The sequence below is a fragment of the Crotalus tigris genome, unplaced genomic scaffold, assembly GCF_016545835.1.
Source record: "Crotalus tigris isolate CLP2741 ecotype Arizona unplaced genomic scaffold, ASM1654583v1 scf7180000024391.5723578, whole genome shotgun sequence".
In the NCBI taxonomy this organism is placed as follows: domain Eukaryota; kingdom Metazoa; phylum Chordata; class Lepidosauria; order Squamata; family Viperidae; genus Crotalus; species Crotalus tigris.
This window is the reverse complement of record NW_024100561.1, coordinates 1,149,245-1,170,866: the sequence shown is the minus strand read 5'-3', so window position 1 is coordinate 1,170,866 and position 21,622 is coordinate 1,149,245. Positions and strand designations below refer to the sequence as shown.

The 21,622-nt window shown below is 37.9% G+C and overlaps 1 protein-coding gene across 1 annotated transcript in view; it reads right to left on the bottom strand.

Annotated features, from left to right (window-relative positions):
• The window catches only part of GABBR2 (gamma-aminobutyric acid type B receptor subunit 2), a 342,316-nt gene extending 323,778 nt beyond the window's left edge, over nt 1–18,538 (bottom strand). The window contains exon 1 of the mRNA XM_039329325.1: nt 18,236–18,538. Within this exon, the coding sequence (XP_039185259.1) occupies nt 18,236–18,538 (303 nt within the window). The remainder of the gene's footprint in view (nt 1–18,235) is intronic.
• Between the last annotated feature and the right edge of the window lie 3,084 nt (nt 18,539–21,622).

Here is a 21,622-nt window from a genome sequence, read left to right as displayed (position 1 = left end):
CCTCATAACACACTTCAAATCCAGTGGCAAAATCTATCAACAAATACAAGGCACACTTATGGGATCATCTATATCTGGCCTAATAGCGGAAGCAGTAATGCAGAAAATTGGACGCACAGTCCTGCCAACCATCCAGCCAAAATTTTGGATATGTTACATGGATGACACTTTTGCCATCATCAAACACTCCAGACTAGGAGAGATACACCTTCTACTCAACAATGTATTCACTGGGATCAGTTTTACGTATGAAGAAGAAAAAGAACAGATAGATACTGATATAAGGAGACAAGATATCGGCGAATTAACAGTCTGCATATACCGAAAATCCACATATAGAAACCAAATTCTAAATTTCACAAGCAACGACCCCACTGCATACAAGAGGAGCTGCATCCTGACCCTTTTCAAAAGAGTCAAAACACACTTGCAGCACCAAGTCATAAAGAAAAGCAGAAGAGAAACACCTTTTTTATTAATATGATGCTTGTCATCCAAACCCTGACAAAATACACAGCCAAGCACAACACAAAAACAAATCCTGCCATAGATCAAAGGAACATCCGAAATGGCTGCCAGAATACTGCAACCTCTAGGAATGATAGCTCACAAACTGACATTAACACTCAGGAAAGTGTTATCTAAAGTCAAACATAAAATACAGAAGGAAGACAACAGCAACACAGTATATAAAATCAATTGCAACAATTATAACCGGTTCTTTGTGGGACAAACAGGAAGGCAATTGAAAACAAGGATTCATGAACATCAACTAGCAGTTAAACGACACAACTAAAAATCCCTGATCTCGAGCCACATTGACAATGAACAACACCAGTTCGATCGGGAAGGAACAAAAATCATTGGCCATGTCAACACACACCACACACATGAACTTATTGAAGCCTGGTATTCTACCAAAGGAGCAATCAACAAGCATATTGATTTAGATCCAGCATATGAATATATAAGAAACTAGACCATTCGAATGACCAATCAATAAGAGAACCAATCAGCTGCTCAGAATTTAACTACAGCTCCAAACAAACAACCAATCACATGACTATCTGACCACACAAGACATGTACAAGAGGAATAGGACAAGAAAATCCTGCTGATGATGTTACCTAGTCTGGTAACAAAACATTCAGAAACTAAATTGAAACAAGCTTGGAGAGCAAACCACTGCCAAAATCTAAAATTTCTATTATTTCAAACTTATTGTACTTTTTCTTGTCTACTGTATTTATTTTTCCTTACTGGGAAATATTCTTGTATTGGGAATTGGGAATTTAATTGATAATGAAAATAGCTGAGTTGCCTTACTACCAATGTAGTAGGAATAGCCTTACTACCAATGTAGTAGAATACAGGCTTATACATTTCTCTGTTTTTGTAGTTTAAGTAAAAATTATGTGAGAGAATAATAAAGGGCAAATTCCCTTAAACAATCTGTACTACTTCCACCAGCCTATCTAGCAATATATACAGCAGTTACATAATTTCATTAAGTTACATATTTACAATATTTGCAACATGAATGGGATAGATGCCATACACTTATTTTATTGTTTGTAGAGTGCAAATGATGTAATTGTCTTAAAATTGGTTTCAGAATAATTGAGTAAAATGCTCTTTTTGAAAACATGTCACCTTAGATTTGAAATGTCTTAGTGTGAAGCGCAGGAAATCAGGAGCCCGGGCAGTTCAAATGAATATTATAATATTCATTTGAACAATGTAATATACACTATTACATTGTAATAATATACAATATTATTACAAGCTCATGCTCTCTGCAAGAATCTAAACTAATAATGATCAAAGCAACTAGGCAGCAGATAAGAGTCAATGGGATTCAAGCTGGAATTCAATGGAATTAAATCTCTTGTAGGTGCAAAGGGAATTGAGACTGGTGACATGCTGGACCTCCCCCTCAGGCTCAGCCTGGTCCTCTCCTACACTTATTTTGCTAGTAGTTCTATATGATTTTAATAATTTGCCAAATAAAAAAATGCTGACTATGGTAATTTAATCTCCATGCTTGTTGACATGTCTGAATACTTTCTCCAAAGTATATATACAACTACAATTTTAGATTACAAATAGATAAAATGTATTATTTATTTATCACTCAGATGAATTGCTTAATATTTTAGTCACTTCATTTTATTAACATTTATGTTTCAAAGATGCTAAAGTGAACTTGAAACATCAATTTTTATTTTATTTTACAGCATATTACAGCACCTTTATTTTGTGGCATCTTTAACAGAGATGTTAAAGTGAACTTGAAACATCAATCTTTTATTTTATTTTACAGCACCTTTCATTTCACAGCACTATACTAAATCTTTAAAACAACCCCCTGGGCACTTAGTACAATTGGAAAGTATTTGTAGAAGCTCAGCCATTAGACCAGTCAAATGTTTCCATTGTGGATTTGACTATCATTCCCATCATAGCCCAGCAGTGCAGGGCAATTAAGTGATGAATAATGGTTTGCAATATAGATAGTCCTTGATCTACGACCACAATTGAACCCAAAATTTTTGCTGCTAAACAAGACAATTGTTAAGTGAGTTTTATGACCTTTCTTGACACAGTTGTTTAGTGAACCACTGGAGTTGTTAAGTTACTAATACAGTTGTTAAGTGAATCTGGCTTCCTCACTGACTTTTCTTGTCAGAAGTTTGCAAAATATGATTACATGACTCCAGGACACAGCAACCATCATAAATACATGCCAGTTGCCAAGCATAAAATATTTGATCATGTGACCATGTGGATGCTGTAACAGTCGTAAATGTGAAAAATGGTCATAAGTCACTTTTTTCAGTGACATGTTGTAACTTACAAGGCTCACTAAACAAATGGTTGTTAAGTCAAGGATTAATTGTAGTAATTAAATCCCAGCAGTTCATTGTCTGAAGGATCAGTTTTCTGCCAAATAGGCTAAATGGTAAAAAATGCTATACAGATTAACAATTGAGTATCAGTGCCCAATATTTGAAGGAGAAACAAATATCCGTACCATTATAGACATTTTGCTCCCTCTCTATGCCATGTTCTTTAATATTCCTATAAATTATTTTAAAAGAACTTGTGTCTCAAACTAGGCAAAACAGTTGAAAGTTGTAGGCTCAAACCGCTACAAAAATATGTGAACGTTTACATTAGGTTGTTTTTTTAAATGCTGCTTAATTGAAAGAAACTTTGCATAGCCATTTCACATCAAGAACCAGAAGACTGAAATGAACACATACATATCCAGATACTCAGATCTACTGTACATAAACTTGCTTTTCACAATATTAAATTTCTAAAGTTACAATTTGTTTTCATAATCTTATATCATCCACAGTGATTGACTGATTATATGCCACCAAGTCATTGTTGAGTCTTGCCCTTGTAAGATAGATTTTCTCCATGATGATCTGTCCATGACCCGGTCTTTCAGGTCTGTACACTCAGTGCCACTGTAACCCAGTCTATGAAGTTCATCATTCCTTCTACCTTTCCCAAAATCAGAGTCTTCTCCAAAGAGTTAGATCTTCACATAATGTGTCCAGAGTAGGATCATTTGAACCTGGTCATTTGTCATTTCAAATGATAATTCTGGCTTGATTTGTTTGTTGACCTATTCATTGGGTTGTTGTTCTGGTTTGATTTGGTTTCTTTTGGGGGGGCTATCCATGGTATTCTCAGGGTTTTTTTCTAATACCAAAGTTCAAAAGTGTCAATCCTATTCTGCTTCTTCGAAGTCCAACTTTTAATTCCATGATTCTGATCTTAGGTATAGATATACCATGGCATTTGAATATTTTTTCCAGGGCCTTCATGGCTGTTCTATCAAATGCTAGTCTTCAGTGTATTTTTTGATTGCTTGTTTCTTTAATGTTGATAGTTGATCCTAAAAGGCAGAATTTATCACTTTGACATTTTCATTGTTAATGAGGTTAGTTGTTCTACCTATTGTCATTAGCTTGCCATTTTTTATATTTAATTTTAGTTGCATTTTTTTCACTGTGCTCCTTGACTTTGATTACTAGAATTGGTAGATACTTTGCATGTTTGGCTGTCAGTATAGTATCATCAGCATAGTGCAGGTTATTATTATCTCTTCCTTTTTCCTTGCTGAACTCCTTTCTTGGGTGACACAGTGGCTCAGCAGTTAAGACGTTGGGCTTGTAACTGGAAGAGGGCAGCCCAGATTCAAGACCCAAGCACCATACAATGCAGTGAGCTCCTGTCCTCACCCTAGCTCCTGCCAATCTAGCAATTCAAAAGCATGCAAATGCATGTAAATAAATAAGTACCACTTCGATTGGAAGGTAACAGTGCTCCATGACATCATGCTAGCCATATGACTATGGAAATGTCTTCAGACAGCACTGGCTCAATGGTCTTGAAATGGAGATGAGCACTCACCCATATAGTCAGCAAAGGCTAGCAGAGTAGAAACCTAGGGACTCTTTTATCTTCCTTACTCCTTTCTCAGTCTAGACCCAAACTGTTTCACCATCTTTTATCCCTACAATTTTGACAGATATATAAGTTTCTCATGAGCTCTTGAATTTCCATTTTTCTGCTTCTTCACAATATCCAGTTTATTTTGATATCTAGTTTGCTTTCTTCTCTTTCTCCATTTTGGCTGTCTTTTCAAATTCATCCTTAATAAAGTTGTTTTCATAATTCCTCTGGTTTTCTATCAATGAGGTTCAGTATTTTAAAGCACTTCCTGTCAGGCTCCAAAAACCAAGAAAGGCATGTTGTGATTCTTCCAAGCAGATTTCTTTATTGTTCCTCACCTATACACAGAATCTTGCCAAACTAAAGCACCCCATAAAGCATATATGGAAATAATAATAATTATTTATTATTATTATGGATCATCGCACAGTCAGCCAGATGTTCAGACTGTATTTGGCATTTTTGTCTACCTATCGAGTCCTTACCCAGGACCTGGGATAGGCAGATGTGGATGTTTGATGGTATTACAGATATCGTTGCAGGATGGAAGTTCCTAGTAAGGCTGCCTTTTGCAATTGGCTAATGGTGAATTTGTCAATGCCTATTATTGTTGTTGTTGTTGTTGTTGTTATGAAGGAGCCATCTTTGCCTGCTTTCTCTCACAAAATTGAGTTGAGATGTCTCTTGCTTTTCTGGAATTCAATCTTGCCCTCCTAAGAATCTGAACTATATTTTATTACAATTCTTGATGTTCTCTTTGAAAATGGTGGATATATTTTGAAGATCATATTGTGGAAACTGACTGACTTTCTTATTCTTCTTTAACTTACTTGTAAGTTGCATGTGAGCAATTTGTAATCAGTTCCACAGTCAATTTGATGTTACATATTTTCCGTCTGGTGCTCTCTGTAGGTAATCCTCAACTTATCACTACAACTGGAACCAGGATCTCGATTACTGAGGAAAATAATGGTTAAGCAAGATGCTGCATAACTGCTTCACTCAAGAACAACAATCTTGGCATTCCCAGGAGTGGAAATCTTGTGGGTAGTTAAGCAGACAGAGTCCCAGGTAAGGAGTGCTTCAGGGGAGATAGACAGATACCGTAGACTGACAGATAGACAGACATTGGAAAGTATACTTATCTTATGCCTTTTTCTATGAGTCTAAATGCAAATATTAAAATACTGACAATTTTTACTATGTTTGGGCCAATTCATACTTCACACAGCAAGGAAATTTGCCACTTCTGTGTATTAGCAGTGAACCCAATGAAGTGTAAATTGGAGATTCATTTTGTAAATACACTGAGGACATATTCCATAGAGCCGCAGCCAATTACATATTTCTGCTGTGATAAAAAAAATGTATTTGCTTTTGTTATTATTGATGTATGCATAGTGAAAATGTTTACTCATGTATTTTTATTATTTTATTTAAATATACATTGATCAGCACAAGTTTTAAACCAAATAATAAAGTACATGTATATGTAAATACATTTGTATTCTTAAGAAGAGATATAACCTTTTCAATATGCATATTCAATATTTCTAACAAAAAATACTTGTCTAGTTTGATGAAATGTGTTGAGAATTATACTTTTGATGTATCTAACAATTGAGCCCAAATGTCAATAAAGCTGCTCAAGAGTCTGTGCAGTTAATTATTTTTTCAGCCAAGGCTATTTCTACTTTTCTTAAAAAAATTAATCTAAGGAGAAATTTACTTTGGTTTTATAGTGTTTTCATAAACCTTAATCCTATTTCTGACCAATATTAATCAGGAATACTGAAGAATTTCCTGCTGCCAGTTGTAAATCCACTAGGAGACTCGTTTGATCAATCTCAAATTATTCAGAAACAGAAAACTTAAAATGCATTTTCTTCTTAACGGTCACAAAATTTCCCCTACTATTAGATTTCTTAATCTAATGGTAAAGTACATCTCCTTAAAAATGGCAATAATTAAAACAGAGAGTAAATTTTCTTTCAGGAAAAGCCAATTTAGGAAATGCCTATATTATCCTTTGAACTCTATGTCTTGGTTGGCTCTCAGAATAAAGACATCTTAATTCCAAAATGAACTTAATATTACACATCACTGTTTTCAGTATTCAGGATGAGCATAAATTGTTTAGTATAATATTTTGTAATCAAATAAGAATTCTGATGTCCAAGTGCTTGATATTTGTTAATTAATCTTAAAAAACTAGTAAACATCTCCCAAAGAAATTCCAGTAACTGAACTGGAGTGCATGTTGCAGGTACTGTTTTATGGCACAATTATGTTTCGGCAGTATTTTCTCATCTTGCATGGTTATTTAATTACTTCTGTACTTGTATTTTACAATAAAAGGGAAAGTCAATCACTACCATCAGAAATTCAGAAACAGTAGCTATTTCCTACTACGCAAATACATTGAGAAGCAAGGAGAAATTTCCAATAATTCTAATGCATGTTATGTCTTCCTTTCAACAGGCAAATCCTGGGGGACAGAAAGCTTCTCTGATAAAATTGTTAAATGACAGATAACATGAATAACCTTGAAAGACAAAACTACCCAATATGTAAGCAAAAAAAAAAGGTCAAATTATTATTATAAAGGAATAGCTTTAAACTACAGTATAGTGCTTTGGCAAGGCAGTTGTATTTTCCTGCAAGGTAAAGCCAGAAAGTAAGTTTAGAGCAGTGGTTCTCAACCTGTGGGTCAGGACCCCATTTGGGGTCGAACGACCATTTCACGGGGGTCGCCAAACAACACAGTCCACCATTTTTTCCCCCTTTTCCTTAGCTGTGCTACTCCCTTTTATTCTACTGGCTTTTGAAAGCCAATAGAATAGACTCTCTTGAATAGAGTCTAATTCTATTGGCTTTCAAAAGCCAATAGGAATTGTCCAAGCTGTCTCTGCCCTGCTGAGCCCGCCAAAAGTCCCATTCTGCAAACGGTGCTGCACCAGTTGAGTAGTCCTCGACTTACGACCGGTTGGGGGTCGCGGCATTAAAAAGGTTGAGAACCACTGGTTTAGAGCATGTTTTAATGGTGGATTGGCTCATAAAAAGTGACAGGGAGGTCCAAGTGGAAAAAGATAGCATCATACATAAATCAAATGTTATACCCCAAAATATGCTGCAGAATTCTTTACAGACAAAGAAGTTCCACAGAAACCCAACCCTGTGGAAAGATTTATTCACAATTTTTAAAAAATTCTAAAAACATTTTTCTATATAAATCATAGATGGAGGAAAGAATGTTTTGTTTTGTTTTGTTTTATTTGCCTAGGATTTTTTTTATTGCTGCCTAGAATTATTGTAACTAATAAAAAAAATAAATGCTGTAGGGGGAGAGCTGTGTTAACCTATGATAGGCAAAACAGGAGGAGTCTGGTAGCACGTTTTCAGGCAAACCAATTTTATTAAACAGTATAAGCTTTTGTGAGTTACAGCTTACTTCATCAGATGCATGAATGATTACATTGCAGTTGGATTTAAACACAGCTGAGATAAGTGGAGACAATGATAGGGGTAGGCAAGATAGTTATGTAGATTCAGATTATGTAAGTCAGATTTCAAACAACTTATTAATTAACACTTATATGTTAAAAACTCACTGTGTAGCTGAGACTATTTGAAAGCTGAAATGGCCTGAAACCATTTGATGTACATTTGTTTAACAGTTTGCTTGCTCATTTCTGCTGTGAAATATATAGAAGAACATAAACGTTTTTAGAATTGGCTACTTTGAGTCCTGTAAGGAGTATGTGAAGTTTTCTGAGGCCTGTGAGAGCACTGTTGTTATAAATGTGGGGTAGCTTATTAATGTAAAAAACCTTAGTGTGTACTTTACCTCCACATTTATATCAGAGCCCATCAAATTCACACACAAAATGCTTATGGCTTTGAATAAAATTTGTTAGTCTGAAAGTGAAATATAGAAACTTCTCTTCAGGGACAGAATCTGTCTTGTATGGAGTCACTCACTGTCAACAGCCCATATTTTGCTGAGGTATCCATTGTACCATTCACAGTGCTCTGAATCAATAGCATCTTTCCTTGTAAATTATTCCAGCTTTTCTATGGAAGGGAATGTGTTTTTCTTATTACCAATAAATCCTTGGAAACCTTAACCATGGTAGCATAATATTGTTCAATTATGATTGCTGTAAAGTAACTTTCAGTATAATAAAGATCTAAATTAATGTTTCCATGTTAGGAGGCAACTGGCTGTATAATTTATCTTTTCAAAATTTGGTATTAAATGTTTTCTGGTTTATATAGAAGCTTGGTCTTTAAAAACTTTTAATTTGATTTAACATTCTCCAAGTGAACATTCATTTCACAACAATTCTTTAAATGATAAATAAGGAAAAATGCCAATTTTCATGTACAGTATATATATATTCACAATTATCCCTACCTAGAATGGAAGCAGGAGAGTGGTGAACTGAAAGTGAAAGAGATTTTACTATTTTCCAACTTTGTTTGCCCACATCTCTCCAACCAAATGCTAAGCTTATAATATTATATTTTAATAGGGATTCAAACAAATTGGAACAGATACAGAAGGCAATCAGTACAATCAAGGACCTAGAACTTTGATAAAGAATATTTGGGGAATTGTGTAAACTTAATTTTGAAAAAAGATGACCGAAGTGGAAATATAATAGCACTCGTCAATTACATGAAGGGTAATAAGGTAGAGAAAGCTATGACCTATTGTCATAGAATTGCAGAACAAAAAAATAATCATCTTAAATTGCAGCTTTTGGCTGAATAGTAGAAAGTTGATAGAGATATGATTTTATTTATTTATAGATTCAAATTTGCTGTGGACCACCCAAATCCAATGCATTCTGGGCAGCATACAGAACTAACAAATCCATAAGAACAAATAAAACATAAAACCACAACAAAAGCCCAGACTGAAAGGCAACACAAAAACAAAACAAAACAGGGCCTTCAAATATACATTAACCCTAGACCCAAGCCCAAAGACAAATTTTAAAACCTTTCCAGAACTATAGAAGAGAAGCCCTGCCTTTATCTCTGACGGTCTTCAGTTTGCCAGACGTCTTCAAGAGTTGGATAGCCTTGACAAGGATGCAGGACTCTATAATGGAGTTAGTGGCATACAGGCTAGCTGTTGACTAGTTGTGAGCAGTTGTGAGTATTACAATGTGCATTGTAATACTCAACTTCTGCCATTGAGAGGCAAGAAGATGGAATTCAAGGGAATCATTGGGCTTGCTTTATTTCACTTTTTATTTCTTTTTTATTTTATTTTTTGCAGATGCCAACATTGGCTGAAAGTCCTCAGTGAAGCAAAGATGTTAAGAAAATTTTAACAATGTTAACTTTTTTAGTCTGAGTTTGCCCTCTGTTCAAAAGCCCAAGAAAAAACTAGAGCCAGTACAATTGGCATGGGAAAAAAATATGACAATTGCATCAGGTTATTTTTCACCGCTACTTTTATTCAGTTGTATTGCCTTAGTTGTTGCTTCTATTCTCTGTTTCTCTCTTTCTTTACATATCAGGCTAATGAGTACTAGCTTTGGTATATAGATCTCAGCCTCATGTAAACTTATTGTAGCTAGCCTACTTCTTTCTATGTTGTGTTTCTTGAAATAAAAATATTCCTTCGTTCTTTATTATTTCAGTGTTAAAGTTGGGATTCCAAAGCTACTTGAGACTGGCCATCCTCGTTAAAAGGAAAACTAGACTAAAGTTGAAAAGTTTTGTCCTAGGGAAGGCAAAGAGTATACTCCTATTCAAGAACAGGTAATGGCAAAAAAAACCCCTATCTGTAGATAATACTTTTTCACTAGCCATTCCCACACCCAAGAACTTATACACACAGAGAATATACACACAGAGATGATGAATATATAACCATCTCCCTTCTCACAGACTTGATGACCTAGATGGCCCTTTTAATTCTATAATTCTCTCCATAGATCATTTCTCTGGAGGAGGTTCTAATGCTGGAAAAGGTGGAAGGAAAGAAATGAAGAGGATGACTCATAACAAGATGGAGAGACTCAGTTACAATGGCAATGAATGTACCATTGAAAGGCCAGGTAAGGAACAGATCATTATAGAGAAAATATATCTGGTTGCTAAGAATAAACACTTACATGACAGCACACAATCTTGGATTATTACTTTGTAATGGTGAAGGGTCTTCTAGAACATCTCAGTGACATATGTTTTGAAGAATGTACACTCCAGGAAGGTTTGCCCAGATGGGCAGTTCATTAAAAAAAAGAATTCAGATTAAATATGATTCACTGAAGAAAAAATGGCAACCCACTTCAATATCCTGCCAAGAAAACTAAAAATGAACATGCAAAACCTTTGGACAATGTCCATAGTACTGGAAAATGAAAGATTATTAAATTACTGGGGAAAGATACATGGCAACAAACAATAGCACTGAGCACTGTTTCTGGTACAAACAGAAAATTTAGTATTGCAAAGATACTTATAGAACTGATATGTGGCATTTTAGAAGATGCTAACCATAGTCATGCAAAAAAGAGATGCCTACTACTTGGAGGAAACAATAAGATAGACAAATGTTAAAGAACAGAGATATCACACTGACAGTAAAGTATGCACTGTTATGGACATGGATGAACCAGCTGTTAAAGCTGAATCATTCAAAAAGCTAAAGGAAATAAAATTAATACCTTTTATTTGTGTTGTTGGAAAAAAATGTGAGAATACTCTGGAGTGCAGGAAAAATAAATAATTCAATACTAGATGAAATAAAATCAGATTGCTGTCTAGAAATACCAACAATGGAGCAAAAACTAAAATATTGTGGATGTAATATAAAGGCAAAAGTCATTGCAGTAAGCTCCAATACTTTGGAAAATCAAGAACAGTTAATTGAATCTGACAGGTGATTAAGAAAAGAAGAAAAGAAGAAAAGATAAGCTACCAAACTGGTAAGGTAAGCAGGGACATATTTGAATTCAAAGAAGCAATAATGGACAAATTTCCTGGCAAAACAACTCCTGTTAAGTCAAGAAGAATCAAAACCAATCAAGCAATAAATTTATGATTCTATGATACAGAATTACAGCAACATACTAACCCTTATATTCTGTTATTTTTTTTATACTTCAGGCAGAGCAATGTTTATCCTGTAAAACAGCTGTGTGAGAAAACCAGCTGGGAAATCACAACTACTTTCCAGTTGAGGCAGAAGATACTTTTTAAAAGTTATAAGAAAATATAAAATGCAGTTCTACCCTACTGTAAGCTTTACATCAGACTCTTTGATCTGATGTCTTCCAGAAGAGTTGAAGGTTTACAACCTTGATATGATTGTAAATGTGAGGAAAACTGCTTTAGTCTCAGAAGGATGCAAAATAGATAGCCCTTCAGAAGCTATACCAGCCGTGATTTGGAATCTTTCCTAGATCATACTGTACTTTTTTCTTCTTCTCCTCTTCTGCTATACATATTATCCCTTTACTTTTAAGAGGTAAAAAAACAAAAACAGCCCCTGCTCATTCCCTATATCCCCAGCCCCCACTCTGGCTGAAAAACCAGTTTCCCTGTTTTCATTCCCATGGGGAAGGGAACTGGCATGGAAAATGCTATTCATTTGGCATCATCACAATGACTGGAAAGCTGACAGCAGAAAGTCTTCTGTTCCCACTTGTTGGCACCAAAAAGGTCTTTCCAGTTCACATTTCTCATTCCCCCATTTCTCATATAGACAGAATATTTATTCTTCTTCACTGCTGAGGCAGAACTGGGTTTGGAAATATGGTAAGCACTTCTTTATGCTCATCGTTTGCTGCCTCCTCCAACATTGAATAACAGCCTTTAAAGCTATTATGAAGTTTCATTAGAATTTATTTCTGACTTCCTTTCTTCATTTGGAGCTCTCCCCATAGAGGAAACTGGCTTCAATTGTCTGTCAGTCTGACATTCTGAAGTTGATAATTCCTTGAGGTACTGTGTCCCTCCAAGATCAGAGCCAATTGTTATTAAAATATAAATTCTAAGGCTGGATTTTCCAATTTAGACAGTGAACCTGCTCACATCAGAGCTCCTATCAAATAGTTCCTCACAAGATTAATTTTGGGTATTGGCAAAAAGTTGCCATATCTTATTTTCTATCATATCTTGTTTTAAGTATTTGTCATTTTGGATATTTTGCTAGTAGAAATCATCACTCGTAGATGACACATTTATACACGTTAGAATAATAATTCTTTTTAAAGTACAGACCTGTCTGTTCATTGAAATTATGATAAAGTAAAATGCAATTTTCGACGTTTGTGTACACCAAGAAATATACAGCTTGATACATTTGCATGGCTATGTCACCTGCCGATTTTTGTATATCAAAATGTTATTATCTCTCAAATAGCAATGAACAAAACTGAGTACTGAACAAACACTGCAGTCTCAGGGCTTAATCTTCCTGGTTTTTTCCTTCTTCCAATAAACTGTACTGTCAACTAATTAAGTCAGGGTTCAGGCTTTATTAATAGAGAATATCTGCCTGGTTTGCATATAATACAAGGTCACATCATGTTTACCCAATTTGCAGGTAGACCTTAACTTACGACCATAATGTAACCCGCCCATTGTAATCATAAGTCATGATGATCATAAAGTAGATCATCACATAACAGACCTAATTTTACAACCTTTTGAGGAGCAGTTGTTTAGCAAATACCCTAGCCATTAAGCTATGAAGTATTTTTGCTGAAAACCAGAAGTAAACATTGAAAATCATGGTCATAGATCACAAGAACATGCAAATGTGAGCCAGTTGCCAAACTCCCAAAATGCAGTCATGTACCATTGAGAGCAGCCAGTGGAACTTCAGAATTGATTGTAATTACCTTTTGGGGAGGTCTGTCCCAACTTCAAATGGTCACTAAACCACTAGTCCTAATTCAAAGACTCCCTGTACTTATTGAAATATCAGAACCACATTACAGTAGTAATGTCATGGTTCCGACAGACAGAGAAGAATAAAGCAGAACTCCAAGGCTTGCACATTCCTCAAAGAACATGTTTATTAGTTACAAAGTATCGGCACGTCAAAAGTGAAACTAAGTCTGGAAATACATGTAACAATTCCCCAATACAAAGTTTAAAAATCCCACCCCTAAAACTATCCAAGCACTACGTTCCCCAATGCATCTTCTTGGCGGGCTTTTTCTGCAACACCCCACCTGCAGTCTCAGAAGCAGCTGATGACCTTGGTTCCCACAAGACAAAAAATTATTTAGACCAGCGAAACACTTGGGCAATCCCCCTCCCTCCATTCTATGTGGCAACTGAAAATGAGTAGGAAAAATGGCTGCAGCCATGCTCATTTGTAGCATTGACAAGGCAATAAAGCAACCGTCTCTCTTTCGTATACAAATCTCACTCGTTTGAAAATAGTTGATGTATTCTGGTTTGCTTTAATTCTGGATTATAAATTAATTCAGAATTAATTAATTAATAATTAACCCTGTCTTATATTTGGTTTGGTTTGTGCAGTTAAAAACAACTCCTGCCACTCCAGAAGACAAATTCCCAGGGGAAGGTAATAACTGAATAAACAAACAAATAAACAAATAAATAGCACACTGTTGTCCCCTCCCCAAACTTTCCATTTCTTTTGTAACCACACAGAACTTCTCACTGAGCATGATACAAAATTGGAGATTTGATTCCCACATCCTAAATTACTTGCTACCCTCATTAACAATTCCATGCAGAATGGAAAATGGTGTAAGCAATACCAAAAATTGCTCAAAATGAACACCCAACAAATAGGGAAAACACATGCCTCATCCCCTATACAGGGCAAATAAAACTATATTTCTGATCCAGAATCAAAAGAACAAAAAATACAAAATGTAAGCAAAACACTCTTACTAGGATGTTTTGGATGACATCTGGTTACTGGCAAAAAAATATGATACCAATAAAAGACTGATCAAAAAAAGTTGTGATTACATTCCTTGTCAATAAAAATAAAAGGCAATGATAGTGATTTAAGGTCTCACTGTCACATGGAAACAGTTCAGTTTTAGAAATTTATTATTTTATTTAAAAAAAAATATTGCATTAATCTTATCTGGATGTTTTTGATGTGGCGAGGCTGTAAGGAACATTCCAAAGATGTAAATATTAACTTCCTAAATCACTAAAGCTTCCATCAGCTTTCCATTTAACAGAAATTTTTATTACAATAAAACTAAGTGAATCACCAATTTTTTACTCTAAAGCAGTGTTTTTCGACCTTAGCATTTAAAATGTGTGAACTTCAATTCCCAGAATTGCTGAGGTTGAGAAACAGGGCTCTAAAGGATGTCTGCTATGGATTCCAATTTGCTTATGTGAATAAGGTAGCACCATGGTCAGCTCATCTGTGGCTTTTCTTCTTCGTAATTGCTTCATATTCCTATAGCTCTGACATTTCTGCACAGAATAACCTTGAAACGGCTCCTTTATAGAAACCCCACAGCACAGAATACAATTTCTTTCCCTCCCTCCTGCCCTTTCTCCTTGAGGAAATAATTTCTGATTCTGAGAATGCCATCCCCCCCCCTTAAAATAAAGGATAGAAAAAAATAAAGCATAACCTATAGTGCACTTTATGAATACTTCTAGCTATAGATTTGCAGTAATGATAGATAAATATTAAACACCCAGACCAAATAACTACTGTTTATTCATTATTTTTAAAATAACTAAATATATTGTATATGTGGAATGATACCTCATAAATAGTAATGTTAGAAACACAGAGTTAAGAATTAACAGTGCCTTCATACCAAGTGATCAAAAACACAAAAACAAGTTATTTCTCCCATCACCCTAAATGTCATTTTTCCTTCTGTTTATATCTAAATGGAGTCTCACCTTGAAGTAAAATCAATCTAAAGACAAAAATTACATAAGTATCTCTACGAAGCTCACATAAGATGACATGTGTCACTAGTTTGAAGACAGAGCCAACTGAATGAAGACCAACCTCTATCAATCATAATGTGTCAGCACATCTGTGGACGGCAAAATTAAAATATGTGTTCTTCAAAGCTAACAGTATAGTCCACAATTCCCTACATCACAACTAGATTTAAATAGAGCATTATTTCATCATTGTGTGAATGGAGTTTTCAATATCTACATATCAATTTATAAACTTAATACCTGTTTAATCAGAAAATCTATGCTTCCTGTTTTTGAATACCTGCATAGCATGATTTCTAATTTTCTTTCTTATCAATAAGATGGATTTACTATCAACCAATCAGGGATGTATAAAACAATTCAGAAGTTAAAAGCCTAATTTTGCTTTGTTATTTTTTTCCCCCAAATAATAAAGAATGAAAGTTCACAATGTAACCTACATCCAAATAAAGATATTCAAAGAAGTATCTTCTCATATGCATCTTTTTCTTGGATTTGCATGCAAGTGTTGTCTTTGTGTATCTTATTGCTTTCAATGTTAACTAGTCTTACATAACTACACACAGATAAAACTGGAACAGATTAATGTTAAAAATATTGTTTTTAAATGTACACCTTAGTAAGCTGTTCAAAGATCAATGATAACTCTTCCTATGCTAATTTAAAATAATCATTATTTGAATACTGGTTTATTTGTGCATTTCAACATACAGCTGAGAGTGTGTGAAACGTGGTACTAAAACCTTGTAGTGTACCTGAAATAATGTAAGGTGATGTTAATAAAGGGTCCATCTTCAGGCTTGTCTCTATATGTATTCATGCATGACTGTAATTTGACACTGAAGTTATCAAGTGATGCATAGGAATTGGTTTTACTCTCACTTTGCTAAAATCCCATTTTCCAAATGAAGATGAAAATAGTGTTATGACTGTAACCTTAAGAAAATCTCACAGCTGTTTATTTGAACTTCAGATGAACAGGGATATTATACATAGTTCAAAGCTTTTCAATAAAGCTTTCCTAAATTGGATATGAATAAAAAAATGTTGAATATCTGCCTATCTTGTTCTTAATCCTTATAATTTCATTTCCGAGTCATCTGTTCAAATGGGACAGAGATAATAATTTACTGACAAATGTTCTATACTACACAAAAATAAGGGCCATGACCATTTGTACCTTCCTACAATTCATCATTACCCAATACATCATTACCCATTCGACCTTTCCTATACAAAAGTCATCGCAATGGAAGTCTGATCACATCTCTCCCTTAATTGTTATCTCAAGAGAAATGATCCCGGAACATTTAAAACGTTGATAAACAACCCATAAGAATAAGAGAAGCTTCTTTGGTATCACTTAAGAGTTTAAAACCTTGAATTTCCTCGGGAACTTATTATGGCAGGTACCTTGATAGAAAGCATCAAGGCCCAAGCATTACATAAGAAAACACTGCCCTCTTCAGGCAAGGTCCAACATTGAATCAACATTTATTTGCCGCAAACACGTTCTCAGAAAACAAGCAGCCTCTCTTATGCTTGCAGTGGGGGAAAGCCACCCAATGATCGCACTTCATTTGGTCAATCCCACAACAACACTGAATAACCTAAGAACCTGCCTACTATGAATTCTGTATGGTCTACAGCCATCGGCTTTCTCACCCACTCTGGAAGTGCAGGGATGTGAAAACCAGCATTTACAAGAAGAATTAAGCATGGCAGACATACTACGAACAAGAAAGAACAGAAAAGCTGCAGGATTAACTCTTTCGGGGCTTGCGCTGAATAGAATTCACAACTAAGTACTTCAGCTGCCCATAGGTCTCACCTACTTTTCTCCTGGGCTCTCCATGCTTCTGGTTGGGCTAGAAATATGCACATGCCGTCACATTAGCTATTTATTTGTGCGACTGGAGTACAAGGAACGAGGGATGCTGCAAAAGAAGCATCACGTCCAAGAACAGTAGTTGTTGCTATTGCTCTGGGAAGCTGGCATCTCCTCCTCTTCCTCCTCCTCCTCTGTACTTTGGCATACACCTTGTAAGAAAGAAGGACAAACCTTCTCACTCATTCCCTCTCTGTGGGTCCTGCTTTCCTCCTGCCGCTAAGCACTAGAAATCCGACTAGCTAGCTTCTTGCCCTTCAGGAGTTCACAGAAAGCATCAAGTGGCGCTCCAAGTACGCAAAGGCTGCAGCTCACCTCAGTTATGCAGGTGGCCAAGCGCCTGCTCCAAGCTCACCAACCACAAATCCCTGACGTGTCTCTGTTGCTTAAATAACGGGCGGCGCTTTCTCAATATTGCTAAAGGTGCAGATTTAGCCGAGGCTGCTGGGCCAGAAAGCTACCCAGGGAAAACAAGTCGTAAATGCTAAATTGCAATCACTAAGTGCGCGCGGGAGGGGAGGGGGAGGGGGAGGGGGAAGCCGGAGGAAAGAGTGCAAACAAAACCTAAAGTGACCCCTTACAAAGCGACCGGAATTCGTTCCCAATGACTTTTCTGCTTCTCGTTATTCCCATTCGCGGCCGACCACCGTCGCAGTAGCAGATGGCCATAACACGCTGGGGAGATAACAACCACACTTCCCACGTTTATTTATTTCCTTTTCCCTGTTACGAGTCTCAGCATTTCTGACCTAGGCCAACTCCTGTTGTACGAAGTGGGATTATAAAAGGCAAGTGGTCAAGACCCACAAACACAGACTGGTATCCCATCGGCCCCACCATCTCATAATCAAGGACGACGACGTTTCCCTCCCAATCCAATGCCGAAAGGCGGCCGGCGCTGGCCACACAGCGAGCTGCCTTCCCCTCGCTCACCTCAGTGTCGTAGTAGCGCAGGTCCAGAGAGTAGGGGTTGAGCAGCGATTCGTTGAGGATCTGCTCCATTGCCAATTGCATAGCCGGTAGGACCCCCCGACCGATCTTGCCCTTCTCCACGGAGTCGCTCAGCGGCATTAAGCCCATAATGGCGATGGGGGTCGTAGGGGAAGAAACGGCGTTGTGGGGGGACCCCGCTAGTCCCCGAGAGTTGCTCCGCGCCCAAGCTAAAGAGAACAGCGGCAACAGAAGCAAGGCAGAAGGAGGGATGGCCGCGCTCGGCCGCCAGGACAAGGCAGGCATCCTGCGGGGAACGTCAGGGGGAGAGCAGGACCAGGGCGCCGGCTGCCCTCCGCCGAACAGAGGGGAAGGGGCGCGCGCGCTGCGGCCCCTTCGGTTCGAGCCTCCCGGCAATGGCGCCTGCTCTTTCCTCGGGGTAGCTAAAAGGCACGCTGAAAAGCAGCAGCCGTAGCAAAGGCGAAACTGCCGCCACCACCCCCTTCCTCCCACCCCCAGTCCAACAGGAACGAGAGTACCTTCTCAGCCCCTCACTCAGCCACAGCCAGGCAGGGCCAGGGCGCCCTCAGGCTTCTTGGCGGAGGAGCCGAAGCCGGCGCGTAAAAGCGAGGAGGACTGAGGGGAACATCGGGGGTGGGGAGGGAAATCTTCGCTCTTCCCGGCTTGGAAGGCTACTGCCGCATTCCCCCGGAGCCTTCCCGACGCCGTGTTGCTAGCTGCTGCTGCTGCCGCCGCGGCCGTTGCTGCAAACAGACACCGCGCCACCCCACTCGGCGCGCACAAGTGGCGCGCACAACCGGCGAAAAAGAAAGAAGCAGGCGCGGCAGCTCCAGAATATGCGAGGTCCACCCTTCGTGGACTCGCCCCGGGGTGCTGTTACTTGATTTGGGTCGCCCGCCCGTGTCCGCCTTTCCTATCCGAGACAGGGCTTCTTTCCTTGCCGCCACCGCTGCTGCCGCTGTTGCAGCCGCCGCCGCTGCTCCCGCTTGGGAACGTGTTCCTACGCGCTACCACCGAGGAGAGGACACCGACACGAGAGGCGGGAGGTGCAGGGTTTGGGCACGTCCAATAGCCCATTGGAAGGCAAGAGGGGAGGTATTGGAGGGAGAGAATACGGCGTGGAGGTGGGGGGGGAAGAGACCGAAAGGAAAGGTTCGGTAGGGGAGGGGGGCGACAGCGCATCTGTCGAAGCGTTTGTGTGCTCTGAAATGCCCTCCCTCTGACTGGCAGGCGCGCGCGCGCCCGCGCGCAAGCACACTCGGACGATTCTCTTAAGTTAAAGGGCATACGCCGAGGGGCATTTGGAAGAGGCTGAGGTTCCCAGCTGCCACATGCGTTGTAGGCCTTGAAAAGCTTCTCCCCAGCTGTCGGAGAGCCCTCAGGAATAAGCTCAATGGCTCCTTCGCACCCGCGGAATACAGAGAAGTGGACGACGCGAAAGTGTGAATCCGCTTGTTGGCTCCTGACCTGCTTGCCTAGCTTAGCGCTGCCTTCTCCGCTTTCAAGAAGTCGCCAGTTGCAACCCGGCGAGGTACGTATTGTGATCTGGCCGGGGATTGACGGTTCTTTCCGCCTCCTTTTGTTTTGTTTGCTAAGGGCAGGGAGCCCAAACTGCAGGTGAATGAAGCTTAGTGTGGGATTGGGGAGTTTCACCCAGCTTGTCAGATCACAAATTCTGATTAGCTTTGATTTGGGCAGTAAGAGTTCTACAACATATGTGAGAGAGAGTTGAAACTATTTAAATTATACTTTTAGATCAATTAAAAATAGTGTATAAGCTTTTAGTCTTCCAGCCCAGTGAGATAAATGCTGTGACATTCAAAGTTTTGAACTCTTCTTTAGGTTAAGTAGGGGCTTCCAGAATTAAAAATAATGGCAAGGATTGAACCTGAACATTTCTGCAGGAAAACTGTATTAGCATCTTCCCAACATGTTTAAGATCCTTGGTTATATGTCACAGAAGACATATATAACTTGAATCATACCAAGCCATACCCTGTATACCATCTGTGTACTGAGATCTATGACTCAGTCCCCACTTTTTTCCCCTTTTTGCTTTTGTTAAACAAGTTTACAAAAGTCTGTAATGAGCTAACAAACAAAGATGCTGCTGTCCACCATAGAGCAACAAGCCCATCTATAGATCACAGACAATTTACACTGCTAGTAGAATAAATTTGACCACCAAGACATAAGTATTTCTCCCCCATCCCTTGGCAGAAAGCATCCAATGATTCAAATAGCTGCCTTAGAAAGACATCTGCCTCATTTTGCCTAATTGTAAAACTGTGTTGCCATCAAACATGTCAAATGGGTGGCTCCCAGTTTTCAGAAACCTGGTCATTCTGTAAGGTTCAGAGGGAATTGCACATAATTTCAAACCTTAGCCCTTTTCGTCATACTCCATGACTTTAAAAGGCTATCTCCATTTCCAAAAATATTATGTCATTAAGGAGCAAATTCATGCTTTCCATGTTAGTTGAATATCATATATAACTGACATATGGAATTATTTTTAGCTTTGCATGTGATAATTACATTGTTTGTGATTCAGATATTTTTATTTTTCAGACAGCTTGGCTGCTCTATTACTTAATGCTGTTTATTTTTACGTCAATTTTCCCTATGAAAATAGATTACATTCCTCAGTTTCATGGTGAGCTCTGTGTCTGTGTGTGTGCGTGTGTGTACGCACACATGTGTGTGTTAGTGTATACATATGTGTAAGAAACCAAACAGACAAGCAGTCAGGACAAAAGTCTGATTCCAACTTGGAGCATTTTAAAAATGAGAGCTATAGTTATACATTGTGTCAGATGAAGGATCTGACACCAAAACAGTCTCCAATCCAATATTCAAATTAGCAAGGATGAAATGTGAATCTGTAAAAACAGTTTGTGCCAGAAAATAATTTTTAATAGAAGCAACATATTGATTGATGCTATGGTTTATAAGTAGAAATATTCTGAAACTACAGGTAGGTCCTTGATAGTCTACTGTATTGTTTTATTATATATTTAAATTAAGTTGCATGAATAAAAATACATTTTCAGTAAACCATGTGTTTATGTGTTTGAAATTAGCAAAGCAAAGTGCAGTTCTGAGTAGGGGGGTTCAGTAGCAGGCATTCAGTTTAGCTGAAACAAAGTTCACATGTTGATAACAATAAGGCTTTATCAGATGCAGCAAAAAAGTTGATGCAATTAATAAATTGTTTATCATTAAGATGCTACAAGAGTTGTTGTGCTTTTTAAAGAATGAAACCCATTAATTAAAAAACAATGTAGAGCTCTGGATCACCTTGAAGCTTAAGACATTTATTGGGTAAATGCTTTTATGAACTAGAGTCTGCTTCATTAAAAGTGTATT